The sequence below is a fragment of the Pristiophorus japonicus genome, chromosome 7, assembly GCF_044704955.1.
Source record: "Pristiophorus japonicus isolate sPriJap1 chromosome 7, sPriJap1.hap1, whole genome shotgun sequence".
Classification (NCBI taxonomy): Eukaryota; Metazoa; Chordata; class Chondrichthyes; family Pristiophoridae; genus Pristiophorus; species Pristiophorus japonicus.
Window position 1 is genome coordinate 199,974,120 of NC_091983.1, and position 24,922 is coordinate 199,999,041.

A 24,922-nucleotide genomic window follows, 5' to 3' on the forward strand; every position below is an offset into this window, starting at 1 on the left:
AACTGTAATTCCAACCAAACTTGACAACGCACTGACAAATCCTTTCCTCCTTCAGCATTCCCCAAATGTTTTTATTCCATGAGAGTCTAATTATGAGAAAATCCCTTTTTCCTATCTTGCCAGGGAAATTTTTACCATGTGTCACTGACAGAAAGCAGTTGGTGATGTGGGGAATTTATTTAATTAACGTATTTAAATTTGCCGGGCGAATATCCAAAGGAACAGAAGCAGGAATTTGTGTGTGTGTTTTTTATTACGCTGTGAGGTAATTTATGCCATGCAAAAAAAAAGCGAACAATCTCCCAAGCAAAGCTTGTCGTTTGATAGTCAATCCTTCTCTCATCTCTACCCTTCAACCTCTCTCTCAACCTGTTCTGTTCCTCCGAGCTTCCCGCCTGAGCTCCAATACGCAACCCTGCACAGTCACTTCCCCCCGAGGCCCCCTGTCCCCGTGCCCACCCTGTGGTTAATTCATCTCCAGCTCTTAACTCATTCATGCCTATGGTCTCGAAACAGTGGAACCCCGTACCTCTCACAACCCCTTTCTTCCCCCGATCTGAGGCGGTGCTCCAAAATCGAGGTGCTGAACTTCCGGCCTGGTTCCTGCTCCCGATTCTGTGCCTGCGCTGCCGTGTTCAACCGGACCTGGAAACATAGAAACATAAAAAATAGGTGCAGGAGCAGGCCATTCGGCCCTTAGAGCCTGCACCGCTATTCAGTATGATCATGGCTAATCATGCAACTTCAGTACCCCACTCCTGCCTTCTCTCCATATACCCTTATCCCTTTAGCCGTAAGGGCCACATCTAACTCCCTTTTGAATATAGGCAACGAACTGGACTCAATAACTTTCTGTGGTGGAGAATTCCATAGGTTCACAATTCTCTGGGTGAAAAAGTTTCTCCTCATCTCGGTCCCATATGGCTTACACCTTATCCTTAGACTGTGACCCCTGGTTCTGACTTCCCCAACATCAGGATCATTCTTCCTGCATCTAACCTGTCCAATCCCGTCAGAATTTTATATGCTTCTATGAGATCCTCTCTCATTCTTCTAAATTCCAGTGAATATAGAAACATAGAAACATAGAAAATAGGTGCAGGAGTAGACCATTCGGCCCTTCGAGCCTGCACCACCATTTGATAAGATCATGGCTGATCATTCCCTCAGTACCCCTTTCCAGCTTTCTCTCCATACCCCTTGATCCCTTTAGCTGTAAGGGCCATATCTAATTCCATCATGAATATATCCAATGAACTGGCATCAACAACTGTCTGTGGCAGGGAATTCCACAGGTTAACAACTCTCTGAGTGAAGAAAGTTCCTAAATCTCGGTCCTAAATTGCCTACCCCTTATCCTAAGACTGTGTCGCCTGGTTCTGGACTTCCCTAACACCGGGAACAATCTACCTGCATCTAACCTGTCCCGTCCCGTCAGAATCTTGTATGTTTCTGTGAGATCCCCTCTCATCCTTCTAAACTCCAATGTATAAAGGCCCAGTTGATCCAGTCTTTCCTCATATGTCAGTCCGGCCATCCCGGGAATCAGTCTGGTGAGCCTTCGCTGCAAACCCTCAATAGCAAGAACGTCCTTCCTCAGATTAGGAGACCAAAATTGAACACAGTATTCTAGGTGAGGCCTCACCAAGGCCCTATACAACTGCAGTAAGACCTCCCTGCTCCTATACTCAAATCCCCTAGCTATGAAGGCCAACATGCCATTTGCCTTCTTCACCGCCTGCTTTACCTGTATGCCAACTTTCAATGACTGATGAACCATGACACCCAGGTCTCGTTGCACCTCCCCTTTTCCTAATCTGCCACCATTCAGATAATATTCTGTCTTCGCGTTTTTGCACCCAAAGTGGATAACCTCACATTTATCCACATTATACTGCATCTGCCATGCATTTGCCCACTCACCTAACCTGTCCAAGTCACCCTGCAGCCTCTTAGCGTCCCCCTCACAGCTCACACCGCCACCCAGTTTAGTGTCATCTGCAAACTTGGAGATATTACACTCAATTCCTTCATCCAAATCATTAATGTATATTGTAAAGAGCTGGGGTCCCAGCACTGAGCCCTGCGGCACTCCACTAGTCACTGCCTGCCATTCTGAAAAGGACCCGTTTATTCCTACTCTCTGCTTCCTGTCTGCCAACCAGTTCTTTATTCACGTCAGTATATTACCCCCAATACCATGTGCTTTGATTTTGCACACCAATCTCTTGTGTGGGACCTTGTCAAAAGCCTTTTGAAAGTCCAAATACACCACATCCACTGGTTCTCCCTTGCTCACTCTACTAGTTACATCCTCAAAAAATTCCAGAAGATTTGTCAAGCATGATTTCCCCTTTATAAATCCATGCTGACTTGGACTGATCCTGTCACTGCTTTCCAAATGCGCTGCTATTTCATCCTTAAGAATTGATTCCAACATTTTCCCCACCACTGATGTCAGGCTAACCAGTCTATAATTACCCACTTTCTCTTTCCCTCCCCTTTTAAAAAGTCGTGTTACATTAGCTACCCTCCAGTCCATAGGAACTGATCCTGAGTTGATAGAAAATGTTGGAAAATGATCACCAACGCATCCACTATCTCGAGGGCCACTTCCTTAAGTACTCTGGGATGCAGACTATCAGGCCCGGGGATTTATCCGCCTTCAATCCCATCAATTTCCCTGACACAATTTCCCGCCTAATAAGGATATCCTTCAGTTCCTCCTTCTCACTAGACCCTCAGTCCCCTAGTACTTCCGGAAGGTTATTTGTGTCTTCCTTCGTGAAGACAGACCAAAGTATTTGTTCAATTGGTTTGCCATTTCTTTGTTCCCCATTATAAATTCACCTGAATCCGACTGCAAGGGACCTACGTTTGTCTTCACTAATCTTTTTCTCTTCACATATCTATAGAAGCTTTTGCAGTCAGTTTTTATGTTCCCGGCAAGCTTCTTCTTGTACTCTATTTTCCCCTCTTAATTAAACCCTTTGTCCTCCTCTGCTGAATTCTAAATTTCTCCCAATTCTTAGGTTTGCTGCTTTTTCTGCCCAATTTATATGCCTCTTCCTTGGATTTAACACTATCCTTAATTTCCCTTGTCAGCCACGGTTGAGCCACCTTCCCCGTTTTATTTTTTACTCCAGACAGAGATGTACAATTGCTGATGTTCATCCACGTGATATTTAAATGTTTGCCATTGCCTATCCACCGTCAACCCTTTAAGTATAATTTGCCAGTCTATTCTAGCCAATTCATGCCTCAAACCATCGAAGTTACCTTTCCTTAAGTTCAGGACCCTAGTTTCTGAATTAACTGTCTGACTCTCCATCCTAATAATGAATTCTACCATGTTATGGTCACTCTTCCCCAAGGGGTCTCGCACAACAAGATTGCTAATTAGTCCTTTCTGATTACACATCACCCAGTCTAGGATGGCCAGCTCCCTGGTTGGTTCCTCAACATATTGGTGGAGAAAACCATCCCTAATACACTCCAGGAAATCCTCCTCCACCGCATTGCTACCAGTTTGGTTAGCCCAATCAATATGTAGATTAAAGCCACCCATGATAACTGCTGTACCTTTATTGCATGCATCCCTTATTTCTTGTTTGATGCTGTCCCCAACCTTACTACTACTGTTTGGTGGTCTGTACACAACTCCCACTAGCGTTTTCTGCCCCTTGGTATTCCGTAACTCCACCCATACCGATTCCACATCATCCAAGCTAATGTCTTTTCTTACTATTGCATTAATTTCCTCTTTAACCAGCAATGCCACCCCGCCTCCTTTTCCTTTCTGTCTATCCTTCCTAGCAGGAATGGAGTACTGAAGTTGCATGTTCAGCCATGAACTCATTGAATGGTGGTGCAGGCTCGAAGGGCCGAATGGCCTACTCCTGCACCTATTTTCTATGTTTAAAATGTTGAATACCCCTGGATGTTAAGTTCCCAGCCTTGGTCACCCTGGAGCCATGTCTCCGTGATGCCAATTACATCATACTCGTTAACTGCTATCTGCGCAGTTAATTTGTCCACCTTATTACGAATGCTCCTCGCATGGAGGCACAGAGCCTTCAGGCTTGTCTTTCCAACACACTTTGCCCTTTTAGAATTCTGCTGCAAAGTGGCCCTTTTTGCTTTTTGCCTTAGGTTTCTCTGCCCTCCACTTTTACTTTTCTTCTTTATATCTTTTGCTTCTGCCCCCATTCTACTTCCCTCTGTCTCCCTGCATAGGTTCCGATCCCCCTGCCGTATTAGTTTAACTCCTCCCCAACAGCACTAGCAAACACTCCCCCTAGGACATTGGTTCCGGTCCTGCCCAGGTGCAGACCGTCCGGTTTGTACTGGTCCCACCTCCCCCAGAACTGGTTCCAATGCCCCAGGAATTTGAATCCCTCCCTTGTGCACCACTCCTCAAGCCACGTATTCATCTGAGCTATCCTGCAATTCCTACTCTGACTAGCACGTGGCACTGGTAGCAATCCTAAGATTACTACTTTTGATGTCCTACTTTTTAATTTAGTTCCTAGCTCCCTAAATTGCATGACCTCATCCCGTTTTTTACCTATATTGTTGGTACCTATATGCATCATGACAACTGGCTGTTCACCCTCCCTTTTCAGAATGCCCTGCACCCGCTCCGAGACATCCTTGACCCTTGCACCAGGGAGGCAACATACCATCCTGGAGTCTCGGTTGCAGCCACAGAGACGCCTATCTATTCCCCTTACAATCGAATCCCCTATCACTATCGCTCTCCCACTCATTTTCCTGCCCTTCTGTGCAGCAGAGCCACCCACGGTGCCATGAACTTGGCTGCTGCTGCTCTCCCCTGATAAGTCATCCCCCTCAACAGTACCCAAAGCGGTGTATCTGTTTTGCAGGGGGATGACCGCAGGGGATCCCTGCACTACTTTCCTTGCACTGCTCTTCCTGTTGGTCATCCATTCCCTATCTGGCTATGTACCCTTTCCCTGCGGTAAGACCAACTCACTAAATGTGCTATTCACATCATTCTCAGCATCGTGGATGCTCCAGAGTGAATCCACCCGCAGCTCCGGCGCCGCAATGCGGCTCGTCAGGAGCTGCAGCCGGATACACTTCCCGCACACGTAGTCGTCAGGGGCACCGCAAGCGTCCCTGACTTCCCACGTAGTACAGGAGGAGCATAACACGTGTCCGAGCTGTCCTGTCATGATTTAACTCCTAGATAAACTTAATTTGGCAACAACAAGGCTAAAAGGTTACTTACTGATAAAGAAAAAGAAAAGTACTCACCAATCACCAGCCAATCACTTACCCCCTTGGCTGTGACGTCTCCTTTCGATTTCTTTCTACTTCTTTTTTGCCTTCTCACCCTGCTGCAGCTGCACCAGCTAGCCTCTCGCTGAACTCCCGCCTCTCCCAAACTCCCGCCTCTCACGAACTCCCGCTGCTCACTGACAGGCCTCTTGTAGGCCACTCGCCTCCCGAACTCCCGCCTCTCACGAACTCCCGCTGCTCACTGACGGGCCTCTTGTAGGCCGCTCTCCTTCCGAACTCCCGCCTTTCACGAACTCCCGCTGCTCACTGACGGGCCTCTTGTAGGCCGCTCGCCTCCCGAACTCCCGCCTCTCACGAACTCCCGCTGCTCACTGACAGGCCTCTTGTAGGCCGCTCGCCTCCCGAACTCCCGCCTCTCACCTCACACTTATCCACATTATATTGCATCTGCCATGCATTTGCCCACTCACCTAACCTGTCTAAGTCACCCTGCAGCCTCTTAGCATCCTCCTCATAGCTCATACTGCCACTCAGGGGGTGGGTGCCTCATTAAGACATATAAATCGGGGAGGAGGGAGGAGGGTTCTACGACATACTCACGGCTGTGATGCAATTCTTAGGTAGAAAGAATGGACTTGCATTCCTATAGCACCTGTCACGATTTCAGGACGTCCGAAAGCGCTTCACAGCTAATGAAGTACATTTTTTTTCAAATGTAATCACTACTTTAATGTAGGAAACGTGGCAGCCAATTTTCACACAGCAAGACCCCACAAACAGTAAAATAAATGCTCATCTGTTTTAGTAATGTTGATTGAAAGACCACGGGCCAGATGTTCCTCTTTGCTGCCCAGATGTAATTGGTGGGGAGGTGGGGGAGTGTGGTTTGAGGTAGAAACTGTGATTGCAAATTAGAGGACAAGCCGCTCACGAGTTAAAGCCATTTTAATAGGTGGATAATCTTTAACAGCTTGCTCCCCAATTTGTGATCAGCACGACTGCCCCACCAAATGCCTAGGCCTGGGAACTGAAGACCAAAGTCTGCCCCAATCTCTTTTTCCGCAATATATCTGTCCTGGTCCCTTTCGAATGTACCTCCACCTCCACTGCCTTCCCTGATCAGTCTTTCCATATATTTTACAATCCCACCCGCACTCTGTAAAATGTTAACTTTCAGTGGAATCCTGCTCAATGGAATTCGGAGGCGCATTTGTGGGGCCTTGCAATCCACGCTGGACAATATAGAGTCAGGCTTGGCTCCATCTCATCCAATCATTCATATTTCACACAAATATTATTTCATCTGTCACAGATGATCAAAACTTGGGAAGCTTCTGCCATGGAGCGTCTAGATTTCTATTTTGCGCCATTTTCTCAGCCTTTGAATATAGGCCACATCACCAGCGTTCAGGAGGGAGGAGGTTTGTGGCTTCAAATCCCACCGCAGTAACTTGTGAAATTCTATTCAATAAATTATGTGCTGGCACCAGGGTGGCGAGGGCAAGGGGGAGTGGGGGGGAAATGACCAGATTGTTATATAAAAAAAACAACTGGCTCACTAATCTCCCACATGACATCTCGGAATGTGGGCATCGCTGGCAAGGCCGGCATTTATTGTTCCTCCATAGAAACAGAGACAGAGGTCGACATGGCGCTGAATCACAGTGACACCTCGGGGTTGCCCACTCTGGTTGGACATAGTGCTGCAGGTTTCATCACACGACCTCTTCCACCGCCCTGTCCCCACACTCTCGCTCACAGTCGCTCGACTTGCTCATCCATGCGGTGCTCCGCCTTCCCGCGCCAGTGGGAAAGGATATAGACCCATCGCAACTCAATTAAATGATGCCAGTCAGACAGCCTTTACCCCGCCTCCCCCCTCCCCGCCCCATGTTCAATATTTTTATAACTAGCAAACAAAAATGTTCAAAGACAATTTTTTAAAAGCACAGGTTTTTTTTTTTAATTGCCTTGATGATTTTTCTCCAGGGTCTTTGCTTGCAACAGTGTCCTGGAGATTAGCCTTTTATGGCTGGGCACTCCAGGGCAGCCCTGGCTGGTGGGCAACCTCCTCAGCCGCACCCCCTGACCCCTTTAACACTGCAGCATTGAAAACGGACCCTGCTCTCAACAAAGAGTGTAGGAAAAAGAGAAAAAAATTTCTCACAATCAGACAAGCGGCAGGCCACTTGTTTGTGATGTTGGCCGATGTCTCGGGGAGCTTGCCCTGCCTCCTTCCCCATCCCCTCTGGACTTGTTAATCAACTCAGTTTGGACGGGATACAGAATTGCTGCAAGGATGCAGTAATGCAGCCGCTACCTCGTTCCCCCAGGATTCCTGTGAACCGCTCACTCCCAGGGTCTCCACATACCAGGAAAGCATGGGAACTGCGCGCTCCTTTAATACCAGGCATTCTGTCAGGTCTCCTCTCATGTCCAGGAATCACTGGGAACCGAGGGTTAAAGCTCTCTCGGGTTTTTTTCCTGAAACCCTAAACCACCAATAAACAGATTTTGATTTTATTTGGTAATTCTTGAGTGGTTTTTTTTGTTGCCCCTCTCCTTCCATTAACGGTTAGACATTCCATTTTAGCTTAAAACACGGAGGATTATGTTTTATGCCGAAATTCCAAGGGGAAGTTTTTTTTCTCTCTCCTGACCTTTAACCTGCCCTTCCCCCTCGTCTCCCCGGGCAGCCACAAGAACTACATTCTTGAAAAGCAGCACAGTGAAACCGAGTCTGGGACCAGTTTTAATATTAATAGGATGGGAGAACAGGTCCATCAGACTACACCCAACGGTCCTCCTGTTACTGTGACAGCAAAAGCGTCGCTTTAATAACAGATTACTATTAAAAAAATAGTTTGGAGTGGTTCAATAATGTCAGCAGCTTGTAGTATTGCATTTTGATTGATTTTAATTATTACTGAGAGGCTTGGGAGAGAAGAGTTGAGGCTGTAAAGAGAGAAAGTGACCTATATTAAAGAGCGATGGTTAGGTGACAACAAGGTTGGATTTTAATAGGCCAATTGAGTTGTTATCCACAGGATCCATTCAGTCATTAAATAACGCTTGCATTTCTGTCACTCCCTTAGCATGTGGAAACATCTCAAATAATTTTTTATTCCTTCTTGGTATATGGGTGCCGTTGGCAAGGCCGGCATTTATTGCCCATCCCTAATTGTCTTTGAGAAGGTGGTGGTGAGCTACCGTCTTGAATCACTGCAGTCCGTGTGGTGAAGATACTCCCACAGTGCTGTTAGGGAGGGAGATCCAAGATTTCCCAGCGATATATTTCCAAGTCAGGATGGTGTGTGACTTGGAGGGGAACTTGCAGGTGATGGTGCTCCCATGCGCCATCTGCCGAACAAGCCCTGGAAAATTGCAGCAGTGCATCCTGTAGAAAGTACACACTGTCTTCAGGATATAGCCAAGGGGTGCCGGTGGTGGAGGGAGTACATATTTATGATGGCGGATGGGGTGCCGATCAAGCGTAATTGATGGAAACTTTTCAAAATGCAGTTTGTAGGGGCGGTCCCATAATCCAGCGTTCTCAGGGAGACTGTGGCCATGATTTTCCATCCCTAATTTTCCAAGATGCCATCTTGCTGGGAGTGCCGGATGGTAGAATCACCCTCTCTTGTGTAGGCAAACTGGAGAGATGGAGGGAATGTAAAGCGTTAAACTTAGACAGAAGTTTACACAGAATCGAGCTCTCCAGCCAGCAACGAGTAACAAACTGCTAATTCATTTACCAGAACTGCTCCCAGAGCACTGATTACAACCACGGCTCCCGCATAGGTCACATCAGGCAAGGCGCTCAAATCATTCCATGACGGGCTTTTGGCAATTTTAACTTATTACTTAGAATCTCCACTTCTCGGACTGTACTGCAAGTTTTCTTTTGCTAGTCTGCACTCCTTCTGTCCTGGAGGTGCCGACATTTCCTGGGGGCCGGTTGCATGGATACCTGACGCCAAGTAGCAAATTAGGATATCAAGTGTCGTCGGGCTATTCAGCAAAAGGGAGCATCACAGCCTGGCTCAATCCTGTCCAAAATGTGTGCACGCACGACCCAGTAGTGGTCATGGATGTTGATTAGGAGCTGGATATAAAACTTGGCATCTTCCTGATCTATTTGGTTCAGGCTTCTACCGTTACCCTAAGCCAACAGGGACAGGAGAAGAGCAGGATTCCATTGAGAGTTAAAAGTTTGCTTGTGATCCTTGCGACGAGTGGATACTATAGGGTGCATGTAGGGTGCGGACCCTCATCTACATGTCACCCCATAAAGTCCTGTCATTTTCATGGATGAAATCCTTGTGATTGCACTCAATTAGATTTCAGGTATCCATTATTCTATATGTACGACATCTGAACCCCTCGAATATATTCCAACCTGTAATCACTCCCAGGTATCCATTATTCTATATGTACGACATCTGAACCCCTCGAATATATTCCAGCCTGTAATCACTCCCAGGTATCCATTATTCTATATGTACGACATCTGAACCCCTCGAATATATTTCAGTCTGTAATCACTCCCAGGTATCCATTATTCTATATGTACGATATCTGAACCCCTCGAATATATTCCAGCCTGTAATCACTCCCAGGTATCCATTATTCTATATGTACGACATCTGAACCCCTCGAATATATTCCAGCCTGTAATCACTCCCAGGTATCCATTATTCTATATGTACGACATCTGAACCCCTCGAATATATTCCAGCCTGTAATCACTCCCAGGTATCCATTATTCTATATGTACGACATCTGAACCCCTCGAATATATTCCAGCCTGTAATCACTCCCAGGTATCCATTATTCTATATGTACGACATCTGAACCCCTCGAATATATTCCAGCCTGTAATCACTCCCAGGTATCCATTATTCTATATGTACGACATCTGAACCCCTCGAATATATTTCAGTCTGTAATCACTCCCAGGTATCCATTATTCTATATGTACGATATCTGAACCCCTCGAATATATTCCAGCCTGTAATCACTCCCAGGTATCCATTATTCTATATGTACGACATCTGAACCCCTCGAATATATTCCAGCCTGTAATCACTCCCAGGTATCCATTATTCTATATGTACGACATCTGAACCCCTCGAATATATTCCAGGCTGTAATCACTCCCAGGTATCCATTATTCTATATGTACGACATCTGAACCCCTCGAATATATTCCAGCCTGTAATCACTCCCAGGTATCCATTATTCTATATGTACGACATCTGAACCCCTCGAATATATTTCAGTCTGTAATCACTCCCAGGTATCCATTATTCTATATGTACGACATCTGAACCCCTCGAATATATTTCAGTCTGTAATCACTCCCAGGTATCCATTATTCTATATGTAAACCACCCGAACCCCTCGATTCGATTCCAGTATCCTGGCCACTCCCATGCAATTGTTCTCTCTGTATGTTTTGTGATTTGTAAAGCTCAACAACTGTTGTGTAACCTCACGCTGCTTGTTTCTCTCCCCCTCCCTCCCCTCAGTTGAAGGAGCAGCGCGAGAAGGAGCGTCGGCTGAAGAAAGCACGAGCCGGCAGCATCTCGGAAGAGGTCGGGGAATTCGACGACCTGGTGTCGGCCCTGCGGTCGGGCGAGGTGTTCGACAAGGACCTGTCTAAGCTGAAGCGCAGCCGCAAGCGCTCGGGCAACCAGGTGTTGGAGAGTGGCAGGGAACGGGCCGTCACCAAGCTCAATTACTGAGGACTGGCTGGACCCGTCAAGACTGGGACGTACGCCTGGAACTCGCCGCCGTTTGTTGGTGGTTGAGGGAGGGAGGGGGGGCACTCTTTACTGACCCTGCGGCCCGGGGAAGGAAAACAAAAACACAAGGCCTTTTGCTCACCCGCCGAACCAAAAACAAAAACAAAAAGCAGAACCTCCTCTCTCGCTCTCTCCTTCTCTCTCTTCCCTTCTCTCCACTATAAGAGCGGGCGGGGAGGGAATCGGCTTACTCTCCAAAGTGCCTGTACGCCGTGCTTCAGTCACCAGCCTCTCAGCCCATTTGCTTTCGAAAGCGGGACATGCGACTACAGAAACAACCGACGGACCAGAGCAGGAGCAGTGTGGGATGGGAGGGAGTCGCCCTCTGGGACTGATAGGGAAGCCATGACGCTTTGTTATTATTATTATTGATATCTTTTTAATTTTATTTTTGCCCACCCTCTTAGCCAAAGCATAAAAGTCTTGATTCACTCCAGTCCTGCGAGTGGTGTGACCCAACAACCTCGCCCCACCCCCACAGCCCCCCACCCCTTGTCTCTCTCCTCGGGGGGCACTTATCACCCTCCTGGATTCAGGGTTGCCAACCCTCCAGGATTTCCCTGGAGTCTCCAGGAATTGAAGATCAATCTCCAGGGCGCCACTGCTGCGAGCAGCCCCGGAGAAAATTAATCGAGACGCTGAAACAAACCGTGGTTTTATTTTTCCATTTGCTTTGAAGACTTTTGCTTATCAATTATAAAAAAAAGACAAAAATCCATGGAGATCCTCAGGGGAAATAGGGCCGTTTGATTGAAGTTGGGAATCATCCAGTCGGGTAGCGAAGAGTCTGTTCGCTTCTCAGTTGGATTGGGAAGGCGGTGCGTCGCGAGGGTGATGTGTCGGTAGACCAATGGTGTGAGGCGGGGCAGTCACAGACAGGAAGTCATGTGACAAACCTCCAGGAATATGTCCGACCAGAGTTGGCAACCCTATCCTGAAGCTGCCGAGATGGCGGCGATCCAACTGTGCTTTGGCACTGTGGGGAAAAAAGTAGACGGGATTGGGTGGGACCGAGTGGGAATCGCGTCGTCAAACTAAACACGGGGATAATAAAAAACTGTGCCAGGCATGAGATTCCCACTACTTTGGGCATCAGAGAAAGCATATTACGCAAAAAAAACAGTATTAAATACAGTCAGTGACTCTGCACTGAGGGCCACCTGTGCACACATACATATTACCACAAACTAGATAGCCACAGCAAAGTTACTGGGCCTATATTGTGCAATATTTTTTTTAAGCTTATACATATATATATATATAATGTTAAAACTTTACTTTGAAAGAAGGAAATTAGTCTTTTTGAAGAGTAGACTCGTCACATCCAATGTGACATAAAATGAGCATGTTCAATTCTTTCAGGCCTTTTTCTCACCGGCATCATCTTCTCCCATCCCCAACATCTAAACAAACCGAGGCGTTGTTCTTCAGGGCAACATGGAGAAAGCAGTCCCGGAGGCAAGGGGTACATGTATCATTGAGAATCACATCAGGTACAGGCAAGAAAGAAAGAACAAAAAATGGTTCATTCGGACCCAGCACAGGCACAGAGGCTCGGGCCTAAAGTGGGCTACTAATTCACGTTGCTCGCTCGTTTATAAATCTCACAGAGAGAAAACAAGCACATAACTGAAATGACAGATTTTCTTCATGGTTTTTAAAAACTGCGGCACATGCTTCACAAGGCGGGGGGGGAGGGGGGGAAAGACGTGCATGTTTCTCTCCAGTGTCTTCCACGAATTAACTTTGCCCAGTCCTTGGCCCATTTCCCCAATCCTCCACTTAGAAGGTCAGATGGAAACACGGCAGATATTGGCTGCAGTATGTTAACGCAGGCCTACAGCGAGCCCATGCCCTGTTTAATAAATGTAGCACTATATTACAGACATGTATTGTTTTTAAGGTTGCGATGAGTTTTATGCACAGACAAGGCAGAAGAATTTCAGGTTTAGGACAAAGAAGGCACTGAAGGTTACACAGCAGTAGCGGTTTGGAGCTGGAGCATCGTTTCATCCATTGTGTAAGGGTTTCATGAAAGTAGAAAGAGGTTTGAGATGGTCCGAAGCAGGACAAGACGTGTAGGGCCTGAAATTGCCCTCTGCCCGAAACGGGGCACACCTACCATTTTTTAGGTGCTCCGCGCGCGCCAATACGTGGGGCGGACATTCCGGCGATTTTCAGCTCTTTGGTTTATGTTTCCGGTCGCGGTGTTCGTGTGGGGAGAGGGGCAGAGTTCGGTCGGGTTGGAGTGGCTGCCACGAGCAGGGCGGAATTGGGGGCAGGTCAGAGCGGTCGACGCTGCAAGTCATCAGTGCTGTGCTGATGATGTCAGTGCGACGCGAAAGCATCACAACGTCCCTCCCCTTCAGTTAAAGGGCAGGGCCGCTGCGAACTCTGCAGCCACTTTAGTGGCAAACACTGGGCCACCAGGGAGGGTTTTAGCCGGGCCAGCACCTGGTACCCAAGAGGGGGTGTCAGACTGCCTGCTGGCGGCCCGACCGAACCCGTGGGCATAATTGTCGGCCCGGTCTGGCAGTCGACCGACAATAAAAAATAAAATGGGAGTGGCCGGCAGTGCAACCTCCCCTTTTAAGGGCGGCTGTACCACCCAGCCACAAAAAGTGCACCGACAGAAAAAGCTGTCGGGGGCAGCGGCACCGTTTCAGAACACGGGAAAATGGGCGGGGCTGTCCCGTACACCGTTCCAAACCTGAAAGAGGGTAACATACAAAATGGCAGCCCCTCCGCCCCGATCGAGCGGTGATTCCTTACCGACCCGTGGCCACATCTTTGAGGTGCTCATGGCTCTTATAGAAAGGGGCAAATTCACCCCCGGAGATCTGTAGGTACCGAATAGCTGGCAGAAATTCTGACACAGGAGATTTTTCACTGAGTCCATTCACATCTATGCTGACGGAGTGCAAACATAGCACATTTCTTTGAGAAAGTAATACTTGACCCAAGGGGAAGAATTTCAGTGTGACGCCATCTTCTGTTTATTGGACCATGGGCAAACATGTTTTTAAAAATAAGCTATTTGGCCTCACCAAATTATTATTGACAAGGCTTTAAAACAAACCGGAATAATGTTCCAACTGTGGCATGGCCTGCAGTGCGTGAAGCTTCCTTGTAGCTGCCACAGTGAGGCTTGTGATGTATGAAGCTGCTGGCTTTCTAGACTGAGGCCTATAGCTGCTTTGTTGCCCATCACATGAGGCCGAGAGTGGGGGTCACCGACTGACTGACCAGACTGAGGCCTGCTGTAGTTGACCTCGCTGCTCTGTCAGCTGGTTCCATGTGCTAATTCACTGCATGTGCTTATGCCTCATCGATAGCACACCTCAAATGGATTTCATAGTGCAGTTGCTTACCATTATTATGGTTCCAACATGGGGTTTAGCCTTCCAGCCAACTTAGGAGAGCTTGACATTTCCTCTGTGCCACCATCCTCCATGCAGTGGAAGAAAGATCTTTGCGAGGTCAAATTAGCTCCAAGATGACACGCCTGCCAATGGAAGATTGGGACCAGAGTAATGTTCTGTGTTAGACTCAGTAATCTGATACTTGATCCAGGAAGGTCCACAGGTCCAGGGATTAGAGGAGATGCACTGCCCCCCCGAGGAAGCTGGGATTCTCTCCCTTACCCACCCCCGGGCTGTCATTAACCCTGTAAGCCACTGCCTGAACAGCAGACCAGGCATTGGGAAGCTTACCACAACTTTAACTGATGAAACTCCAGGCCGTCCGCTAGTGGTAGACTAAATGTATCACCTGGTCTGGTACTGAGCCACACAGATCAAACATATCCCAAGCTTGAAACCCCGGGTCTGTGCTGAGCTGGTTGATCGCAGCTATAGAGAAGCTGCAATGAATCTCAGTGTCCTCTTGGCCAGGGAGTGCAAAGCAAGCTCAGGTTCCCCCTTCTAATTGCTCCCCCTGCCACAGAGTGCAAGAGTCGGGTGCGTCCAGGATTGGGCATGATTGTGATGTCTTTCATGGCTGATATAACCGTCAATGAAGAATGGCCTTTTGGGTGAGGTACTGGAGAGCTAGCAGTGTCTGCAGAGCTAATCCGCAGTCACCAACTTGAGAAGAAAAGGGGTAGAAAATTGGAAGTGGGGAAAATCAAGGAAAAGCTCACAAGGCCTCCTGCCCATATTCACTTTATGTGGTGTGTGCTGGTACAGACAAGGAGCATTTCATAGAATAGTATCATACAGCACAGAAGGAGGCCATTCAGCCCATCGTGCCTGTGCTGGAACTATCCAATTAGTCCCATCCCCTGCTCTTTCCCTGTAGCCCTACAAATGTTTCCTTTTGAAGTATTTATCAAATTCCCTTTTGAATGTTACTATTGAATCTGCTTCCACCACTCTTTCAGGCACTGCATTCCAGATCATAACAACTCGCTGCATAAAAGATATTCTCATCACCCCTCTGGCTGTTTTGACAATTGTCTTAAATCTGTGTCCTCTGGTTATTGACTCTCCTATTACTCAAATCAGTTTCTCCCTTTCTACCATCTCAAAATCCCTCATAATTTGGAACGTCCCTATTAAATCTCCACCTAACCTCCTCTGCTCTAAGGAGAACAATCCCAGTTTCTCCAGTCACTCCACGTAATTGAAGTCCCTCTTCCCTGGTACTATTCTGGTAAATCTCCTCTGCACCCTCTTCCAAGGTCTTGACATCCTTGCCGCTTCAAGCCCGACATGAACTGAGGACGTTTCCATAGGAAACAGAAAGCCCAGGTCGGCTAAACACTGACCCTGGTGATTCACAATGCCTATAACCCCACAGCTTGGTATACTGAGAGGCTCCTCTCTGTATGAGTTGGTCCTGGACTTGGTCAACCGAGCTTCAGTTAATACGATGTGAAATATTTACACCAGTCGGTGCTCCTCTGTTTTCATAATCCAACCAGATAGCGTGAAGTTCACAAGAAATGCTCGAGTGCCCCACATAACAGGCACGGTGAATTGATTGGTGAAGCCCCCCTGGTGAAATAAAGGGAACGGAAGACCAGGATCGCACGAATCATAAACCTACACATAGTAAAACAGCCCAGAGCACGCTACGTCCGGTTGGAAGTAACAAGCAGAGAGCCAGAGCATAATAACACATTCCAGTGGCCCGTGACTACTGTGCAAATACAGCCCCAAAATAAGATGTCTTTCGGCAAAAAGGGGAGAGAGCACAAGCAGTTGTCCTCAGCAAGGTGTAAAGGGGTAAAAATATTTTTAATACTCAGACATTTCTCCAAAGTTCTATAGAAATGTTCAGCACTCAAAGATGCCAGCAGATTATTTTTGCAGATGTGGTAATCGGTGAATCCTGTGTGTATTTTGAAAGCTGCGAAGGACATTGAATGCTCACAGAATGAAGCTCCGGGGAGTGGGGAGCGAGCGGGATGGATGGAGATGTAAATAGATCGCCACTGAACGACCTCTGTTGGATATGACTGATTTGTTGGCTGTAATCCTTCAGAATGTCTCTCTGTCTTTCACTTTGAAAAGTACCTATTTACTCAGCAGTCCCTGCTCCTGTTTTAAGACTTGGGGGTGGGATATCTTTAGCGATGCAACAGCTAACATTTTTTTGGCTTAAGTGGTCAATTTGTCTTCAGATTATGAGGAGAGGGGTGCGTAAGAATCCAACTAAAGATTAATATGGTTTAATAGAGGGATGAGCTCTGGGTCCTCATTCTATCATCATCATCATAAGCAGTCCTTCGGAATCGAGGAAGACTTGCTTCCACTCCTGAAGTGAGTTCTTTGGTGGCTGAACAGTCCAATAGGAGAGCCACAGACTCTGTCACAGATGGGACAGATAGTCGTTGAGGGAAGGGGTGGGTGTGACTGGTTTGCCATCGCACTTTCCGCTGCCTGCGCTTGATTTCTGCATGCTCTCCGCATTGAGACTCGAAGTGCTCAGCGCCCTCTCAGATGCGCTTCCTCCATTTAGGGCGGTCTTGGGCCAGGGACTCCCAGGTGTCATTGGGGATGTGCACTTTATCAGGGAGCCTTTGAGGGTGTCCTTGTAGCATTTCTGTTGCCCACCTTTCGCTCGTTTGCCGTGAAGGAGCTCCGAGTAGAGCACTTGCTTTGGGAGTCTCGTGTCTGGCATGCGAACGATGTGGCCTGCCCAGCGGAGCTGATCGAGTGTGGTCAGTGCTTCAATGCTGGGGATGTTAGCCTCATTCTATAACGCCCTCTTTGTCCCACTGCCCTGTCCCAACCCCCACACTACACTTGGCTCTGCTTTCTGTACCCAAGATTCAGGCCTGATGGCATTGGCTTCGGCCTGTTGAATTTAAAGACTTGTATCCTTATTACCCACGAATGATCCCTACTGCTAAGAGTTGCTCATTCTAGTAATTGTGCTAACACCCGGCCCCTAACATACAGAGGCCAATACACTCCTGCCTGGTGCCCAAAGAGCTAATGCACATTAGTTGGCTGCTCTGAATTGTTGGACGTGGAGGCCTGAGGCCTAATCCAATGTGAAAGGCCAGAGTACAGCACGCTGGGAGGCTGCGCAATAAGCGTGAATAAGACTTATAAAGGCCCCAGAGTTGACTTAATTTAGGAGGCCTTCCCATAATGTGCCAGGAATCATGGAACGGCCAATCAGATGCTTAGCATCCATTTTGAATGAGTGATTCAGGAAAGGATTGGGAAAGGTGGGGCGGGGGGAGAAATGTTGCCCTGGATGATCCTTTACTTAACATCGGGCCAGCTTTGCTTTTGTGCCTATAATTTAGCAAGCCACCAAAGGTCAACTATTCAGTGAGGAACTATGTCCCACCAACAAGGTGGTGCTCTGTTGGCTGCCAACAGCCCGTCACTGGCTGCCCCAGCCTGGCCCACGGGGCAGATGTAAAACAGGCTGCCGACTCACTATCACCCGTTTTACACTATCATATAGTTTAAGTCTACCTCCCTTCAATTTTCAGAGCAGCTCAAGTTAGTGAAGTGGCCAGGACTGTCACTGCTCAAGCCCCACGACAGGACTTGAGCAGATGATGTAGACTAGCACTTCAGTGCTGCACTGAAGGAGTGCTGCACTGTCAGAGTATTGAGAATCATTTTGACTTTGGGCGATGGTGTAAAATGGACTAAATTGATTCAGCTGTCTGTTTTACACCTCCCCTAACTTTAATTGCATTTATCAATGGAATAGAATATAGGGAGAGATGTATAACAGGCGGCTGAATCAATATCGTCCATTTCACACTATCAATCGCCCAAAGTCAGAATGACCCCCATCCATTGTCTCTTGGATCAGAAGTTAAACTCACTTTCTCCTTTCACCCATATTTTATTTTGAACCTCAAAGTACCGAAGGGGTAGATTTGAACTGTGCGATAGCGTAAAACGGGTGATAGTGAGTAGGCAGCCTGTTTTACATCTGCCCCGTGGGCCAGGCTGGGGCAGCCAGCAGAGCACCATCATTTTGCTTTCTAGTTGGTGGGACATAGTTCCTAACTAAATAGTTGACCTTTGGTGGCCTGCTGAATTATAGGCACAAAAGCAAAGCTGGCCCGATGTTAAGTAAAGGGCCATCCAGGGTAAAATTCCTCACCTGCCCCACCTTTCAGTGATACTGTCCTGGGGAGTCACATATAAAACATGATATAATGGAGGTGATCTCCGATTGGCTCTGCATTTAACACAAAATCCATTATCGAAGCATGAGAGGACTTACTCATTTTTGTAGCACAAATCAGACCAGAAAAAAAGGCAGGATGTGGGAAGCACTCTAAAAGGAGCACAAAGCTGATCAAAAGATATTTTGTTTTTGTTGATGGACTCAGATAGATACAGCTTGGAGTGGTCTCAACAGTTGGAAATAGCCAGCCGCTTTCCTATTAGATATAACTGTTGCTCTTTTCTCCTTTAGAACCATAGGAAACAACCACTATTAAAGCCTCCTCCATCCCCCCTCAGAGTTATTAGAAGCAATCGTTGGATACAATGGCTGTTCCCCCTCGTGCCCAAATAGTTGGATTTAACCACTCTTCCCCTCCCCAATCCTATCGCGACCACTACTGACCATTTACGCCCGCTATCAGGACTGTTGGAAATAGGAACCATAGAACATCTCTGGCCCTCCCCAGTGTAATGCTCTTAAACTAAACATTGGTCTCAACATGGCCACTCCAGCCTGTAAACCCAACCAGTTCTGTTAATGGCCAAACCTAAAACCTAAATTAATCAGACTTATTTCATACCCTGAATGTATAAGCAGTTTTCTTCAATATCCCTAAGTAGTATAGCCAGTTGGGAAATTTACATTTAAAATTGTGTATTTTGTAATCACTTCTGGATGAACGAGTGTTTGCCTCACTCTCCTTGCATGGAGAAAAACAGTTTTTATTAGCTTTCTCTTAATATATATTTTTGAGGTTGAATTTTGTGCTCCATAAGATGATATTACTGCTGGGGAATGGAGCACTTGCTGTTAGTATCAAACACTCTCAGAGCAGATGTAGGATAGGTCAGGTGTAAAGGTCACATGGCGATTGGCCCACAGCTTGAAAGAGCACGTCTGACTCAGTGTGACATTATTCCAACCGCTCCACCAATTTCATTGCTCTGGGTCCAAATTTATTTCATGTACAGCCAGAAGATACTTTTATTCCCACAGTATGGGCTAGATTGGAATCTAGGTACCAGAGGTGCAATGCCAGCATTTAACTTACTCCAGCATCTGTCCACTCTTGTCTTTGTACCTGTTAATCCTTATTATTCATTGCTGCCTATGTGAGCAATAAGCAGCTGTGCATATTGTCCAAATCGTTGCATCCCAGCTCAGTAGTTTGCATAGGGGAGGGCGGGAGTGGCAGGAAGCAGCTTGATGATAGAGAAAAAACTCTTCCAACTACATAGTATTTACAGCACAGAAACAGGCCATTCGGCCCAACTGCTCCGTGCCGGTGTTTATGCTCCACACGAGCCTCCTCCCACCCTACTTCATCAAACCCCATCAACATGTCCTTCTATCCCTTTCTCCTTCATGGGTTTATCTAGCTTCCCCTTAAATCCATCTATGCTATTTGCCTCAACTACTCCATGTTCTACACTCTACCCACTCTCTGGGTAAAGTATTTTCTCCTGAATTCCTTATTGGATTTATTAGTGACGATCTTAAATTTATGACTTCTAGTTTTAGACTCCCCATAAGTGGAAGCATCTGCTCTGCATCTACCTTATCAAAGCCCTTAATAATGTTTAAGATCTCTATTCGGTTCCCTCTCAGCCTTCTCTTTTCTGGAACTGATATAGAGCAGTGTACAAGCACATGGTGAAGAAACAAAACTAATTAGCAAAAAAAGTAAGTAACTAGTAATTTGGACCTCTATTTATTAGCTTTATCCTGTTATAAATGATAGAGCCAGCGTCTCCTTCAGTTGGCCTCAAAAGAAATTAAAACCTGCCTTCGACAAGGCTTCAGCCTTCCTTACAGGCCCGTTGACACATGGTTGCAACATCAAAAGTAATGTGTGTCATGTTGGATGATGGGGTAGAGGGGTGGGGGGAGGGATCTTTTAAAAAACAATGACTGTCATATTTAGTTAAATATTCCATTGAGAGAGTTTGGTGTGGGTTTATCTCACAGGTATGAAATCCTCCTGCGGCCGATGTATTGGTTCAGTCGACAGCAGTTGTCAATGGGTGTTAGCTGCAGGCTAGAATTCAGGCTGCTGTGTTAATTTGCTAGGCGACTGGGTTTCAATTGCGGAGTAGAAGTGACCCTCCTTTATCCCTTTTCACAAACGTGCTGTAGTCTTATTTACTGTGCAGAAAATGGGGTGGGGGTGGGGGGGGAATGGGGGGGATTGTGGTCTTTAGGACCCAGGCTACCAAATTTGCCAAGTTGGTTGTGGTGGGCTGACTGGGGAAAAGTATGGGGTAGAATTTTGGCTTGCGTGGTGGTGCAAAACGTGCGTTGTCGGTGACTTTGGTACAATGGAATAACGGGTGGGGTGTATTAATGAGTACCCATGCCATGCCGGCCAGGACAAATTTACTGTGTTTTTACCCAGGGTCAGGAGCCGTGAGTGTTATTGTCTTTCTTCTGGTCTCCACAGACCATAAAGGGCAGGCACGGGATCCTGCTTCCAAACCTCTGCCAGTGCCATGCCGGAAGTAACTGATATGTCTTTGGTTACTTGACCTCCGACCTTCCCTCTGGTGGCTCCCTGTGTAGGATTTTTTTTATTGTCACCTGTCTGCTTCTCACGGGCTGCGTTCATCGTGCGGAGGTGTGAAGATTCGCCAAGGCCGGAACGCTGTGAAAAGGTTCTAAACGCCGGCTGAAATCAATATCAGACGTCTCGGGGCCGAAATGGCTCTTGGGCAGCAACAAGAAACAGGCAGCTTGCTTTACACTCTGCCCAATTTGAGTTTCCATTGAAGCAGTAAAGAAAATCGGGCGGTTTGTAAAATGTGGCTACTCACTGGCTGTCGCCTCCTTGGCACTAAACACCAAGACCAGTTTCATTTCCCTATGCGGCTCATTGCCCGATTTCACAGGCCGCACACAACTGAAACCTGTGGGGGAGGGGGAGGGGGAGGGGGAGAAAAACTTTCAAACTCCAGGCAAGGTTGAAATGGCACTGCAGTGAAGAAAACATTGTACATTCATGTGAAATTCATTTGTCCGCCATTTTAATAAAGACGTTAACTCGTTTATTTTGGGAAACGGGCGGGAAAGTGGAGTTGGGGCCCAAGATCAGATCAGCCATGATCTTATTAAATGGCGGAGCAGGCACGAGGGGCCGAATGGCCGGCTCCTGCTCCTATTTCTTATGTTCAATGTTCTTATTTTAAATGAGGAAAAAGCAGCGAGGGGAGGAATGCATTTGTTACTAATCTCAGTCAGCGTGATTCCAGCAATCTCTCCCCATCCCCGAAACTGGGCTGAGGTAACCAAAAGGGGGAGGGGGAGGGAATGAGAGGGTGACCTTTCACCTTTACCACCCTCGGCACGGAGCTGGGAATGGGCCGTAACGTGGACATGTGCCACCAGGGGGAGCACCTGCACCACACGGACTGCAGCAGGTGAAGAAGGCCCTCCATCACCTTTGCCCTTGGGATGGGCAATAACCGTTGACCTTGCCAGCGACGCTCACATCCTGAGAATGAATGTAAATTCTCGGTCAGCAAAAGCTCTGTGCCAAGGAGTGGGAAAGACGAAAATGTACCCTTCAATTATTTTGTGCGTGTTTCTTAAAAGGGTAATATATTTATTTAAACTGTCACATAATGCTAAAACAATATCAATTTCATTCGTTGACTGTTGCCGGAGTTCCTTGGGCTAAAGTTGCTGGCTGGAGGCCATCCATTTTGTGCAGAGTACCTTCCACAGTGAGGCCGTGAATGTGGAGTGTCGTGCCGCAGGCCTCTCACCCCAGCTTCGCGATGTCACCAAAAAAAAAGATTTTGTTCAAAATATCTGCTTCCAACTATCCTCTAACCAGCAAGAAAATGGGGAATAGTCAGGGGCACGAGTCAGCACAAGACTACCTCCCATTTTGGATTGAAGTTATACACTTATTGCACCGTCTGTGTCAGCACTGACTCCGTGGGTGGCACTCATGCCTCTGAGTCAAAAGTTTGTGGGTTCAGGTCCCAGTCCAGAGACTTTAGCACAAAAATCTAGGCTGACACTCCAGTCCAGTGCAGTGCTGAGGGAGTGCTGCACTGTCGGAGGTGCCGTCTTTCAGATGAGACATTAAACCGAGGCCCCGTCTACTCTCTCAGCTGGGTGTAAAAGATCCCACGGCTCTATTTCGAAGAAGAGCAGGAGGGTTACACTGGTGTTCTGGCCATTATATATCCCTCAACCAACACCACTAAAAACAAATTATCTGGTTATTATCTCATTGCTGTTTGAGGGAGCTTGCTGTGCGCAAATTGGCTGCCGCGTTTTGTTACATTACAACAGCAAACACACTCAAAAAAAATACCTCATTGGTTGTAAAGCGCATTGAGATGTCCAGTGGCCGTGAAAGGCGCTATAGAAATCCAAGTCGTTCTTTCAACTCTAGCTCACTCTTTCCCGGCACCTCCGGACTATGGAACTCCCTCAGCCGACAACCACTACAATCCGCAGGCTTTTAAAACTCAAGCTTGGCACGAAGTAACCAGTATCACTTGCCAACTAATTTCAGCCTCGGGGGGGGTCCTAAACGATGAGCATGAGCCCTCACCGCCTGTAATCATTTCTAAATGACATGGCAATTCTGATGAGTACACTTGCCCGTTTGATTTTAGGAGGCCTACTTGGGAAAGGCCGACAGAACAATAGGGAATGCCGAGCTCTTCAAAAACCGTTTGCAAGTCTCTGGGGTTGACTCCTCGGCCGACTGCTTTGCAAAGCGACATCGCCCACCAAATGTTGAAAGATCACCCACCTCGCGGCCTGTATTTCTAGATAAATTGTCAGCCTTTTTCGAAAAGAACGGGCTCATGGTTTCGCCAGAGACTGTGGCACGCTGTAAGCTGGAATCCACTTACAATGCTGTTGACGGATAATGACCGGAGGTAATCGGAGCTTCCTCCCTCTCGGCCCCTACCCCACCGCTCCCTCCACCAACCCAACCATTCCAGTCCACTCCGGTCTCCAAAGCGGCACCAGTTGGAAGGGAACAAGGCCAGTGCAGTGGAGGGAAGGGTTCTTGCATCTGCAAAGGTGCCTTCAATATTCTTGCTTTTCTACAAACATTACCGGAAATAACTGATAAAACACATATTTTTTAAAGAAAAAAAATTGTATTTAAGAGTACATCTTTCTTGTTTTGTTAAATATTGCCAATTGACATAAATATTTTGAGTTGTGTATGTAACACGACGGGTACCCCCAGTAATAACTATTAAAACAGAATGGTAAATATATCCTTTTACCTTTATGTAAATTCAGTTGCTGGAAATGCCACTGGTGTATTAAACATGCTGTACAGTACTAAAACCTGGCCTCTGCGTAATATTTGGTGCTTTTTAAAGAAATAAATCAATAATTTCACCCTGTACTTCTAATATTTACAATCCTTGTCCTGCCTTGCCTGTCTGTTCTCGGGCTCCTTTGATTGGGTCACACGGGAGGACGCAATCACCGTATCACGGTGCGCGACCACCTTTTGCCGATGCGGAAACGGCACGGGGTGAAGCTGGAGATCAAGCGCAGCGCCACATCCCACAGATTTCAGTGCAACACAAACACGTGGCGATGCTGAGGCGGGAATGAGATCAGGCTGTCCAGCATCAGCTGTCGCCGCAGGAGGAGAAATCCCAGACGTGGAGGCGGGAGCTGTCGAAAAGGCCGCAGAAACCATCGGAAAATGGGTGATAAATCCTTGGAAAAGCTGGGCCCTTTCTGTATTGTGACTGGAGCTTAAGGAACAGCGACTGAGCTCAAACTAGAAAAAATAAATGTTGTCACATTGCCCAAATAGCCTTTTTCTTATCATCTGCTTTCCTCGTGTTTTTGATGAGACACTGACTCCTGAGCACTGTCAGCTGTGGCTCAGTGGGTAGCACTCTCGCCTCCGTGTCAGAAGATTGTGCGTTCAAGTCCCAATCCTTGAGCATAAAAATCTAGGCTGACACTCCAGTCCAGTGCAGTGCTGAGGGAGTGCTGCGTTGTCTGAGGTGCCGTCTTTTGGATAAGACGTTACACCGAGGCCCCGTCTTCTCTCTCGGGTAGATGTAAAAGATCCCATGGCACTATTTCTAAGAAGAGCAGGGGAGTTATCCCTGGTGTCCTGGCCAATATTTAACCCTCAATCAACGTAACAAAAACATAATCTTGTCATAATCACATTGCTGTTTATGGGAGCTTGCTGT

General features: G+C 47.2%; 1 protein-coding gene across 5 annotated transcripts in view; it reads left to right on the top strand.

The window, feature by feature from the left end:
- Positions 1-17,781, top strand: part of daam2 (dishevelled associated activator of morphogenesis 2) — a 397,560-nt gene extending 379,779 nt beyond the window's left edge. For all 5 annotated transcript variants that reach the window (XM_070885703.1, XM_070885707.1, XM_070885704.1 and 2 more), the window contains one exon: positions 10,797-17,781. In XM_070885703.1, the coding sequence (XP_070741804.1) occupies positions 10,797-11,012 (216 nt within the window). In that variant the 3' untranslated portion in view covers positions 11,013-17,781. The remainder of the gene's footprint in view (positions 1-10,796) is intronic.
- Positions 17,782-24,922: the final 7,141 nt, after the last annotated feature.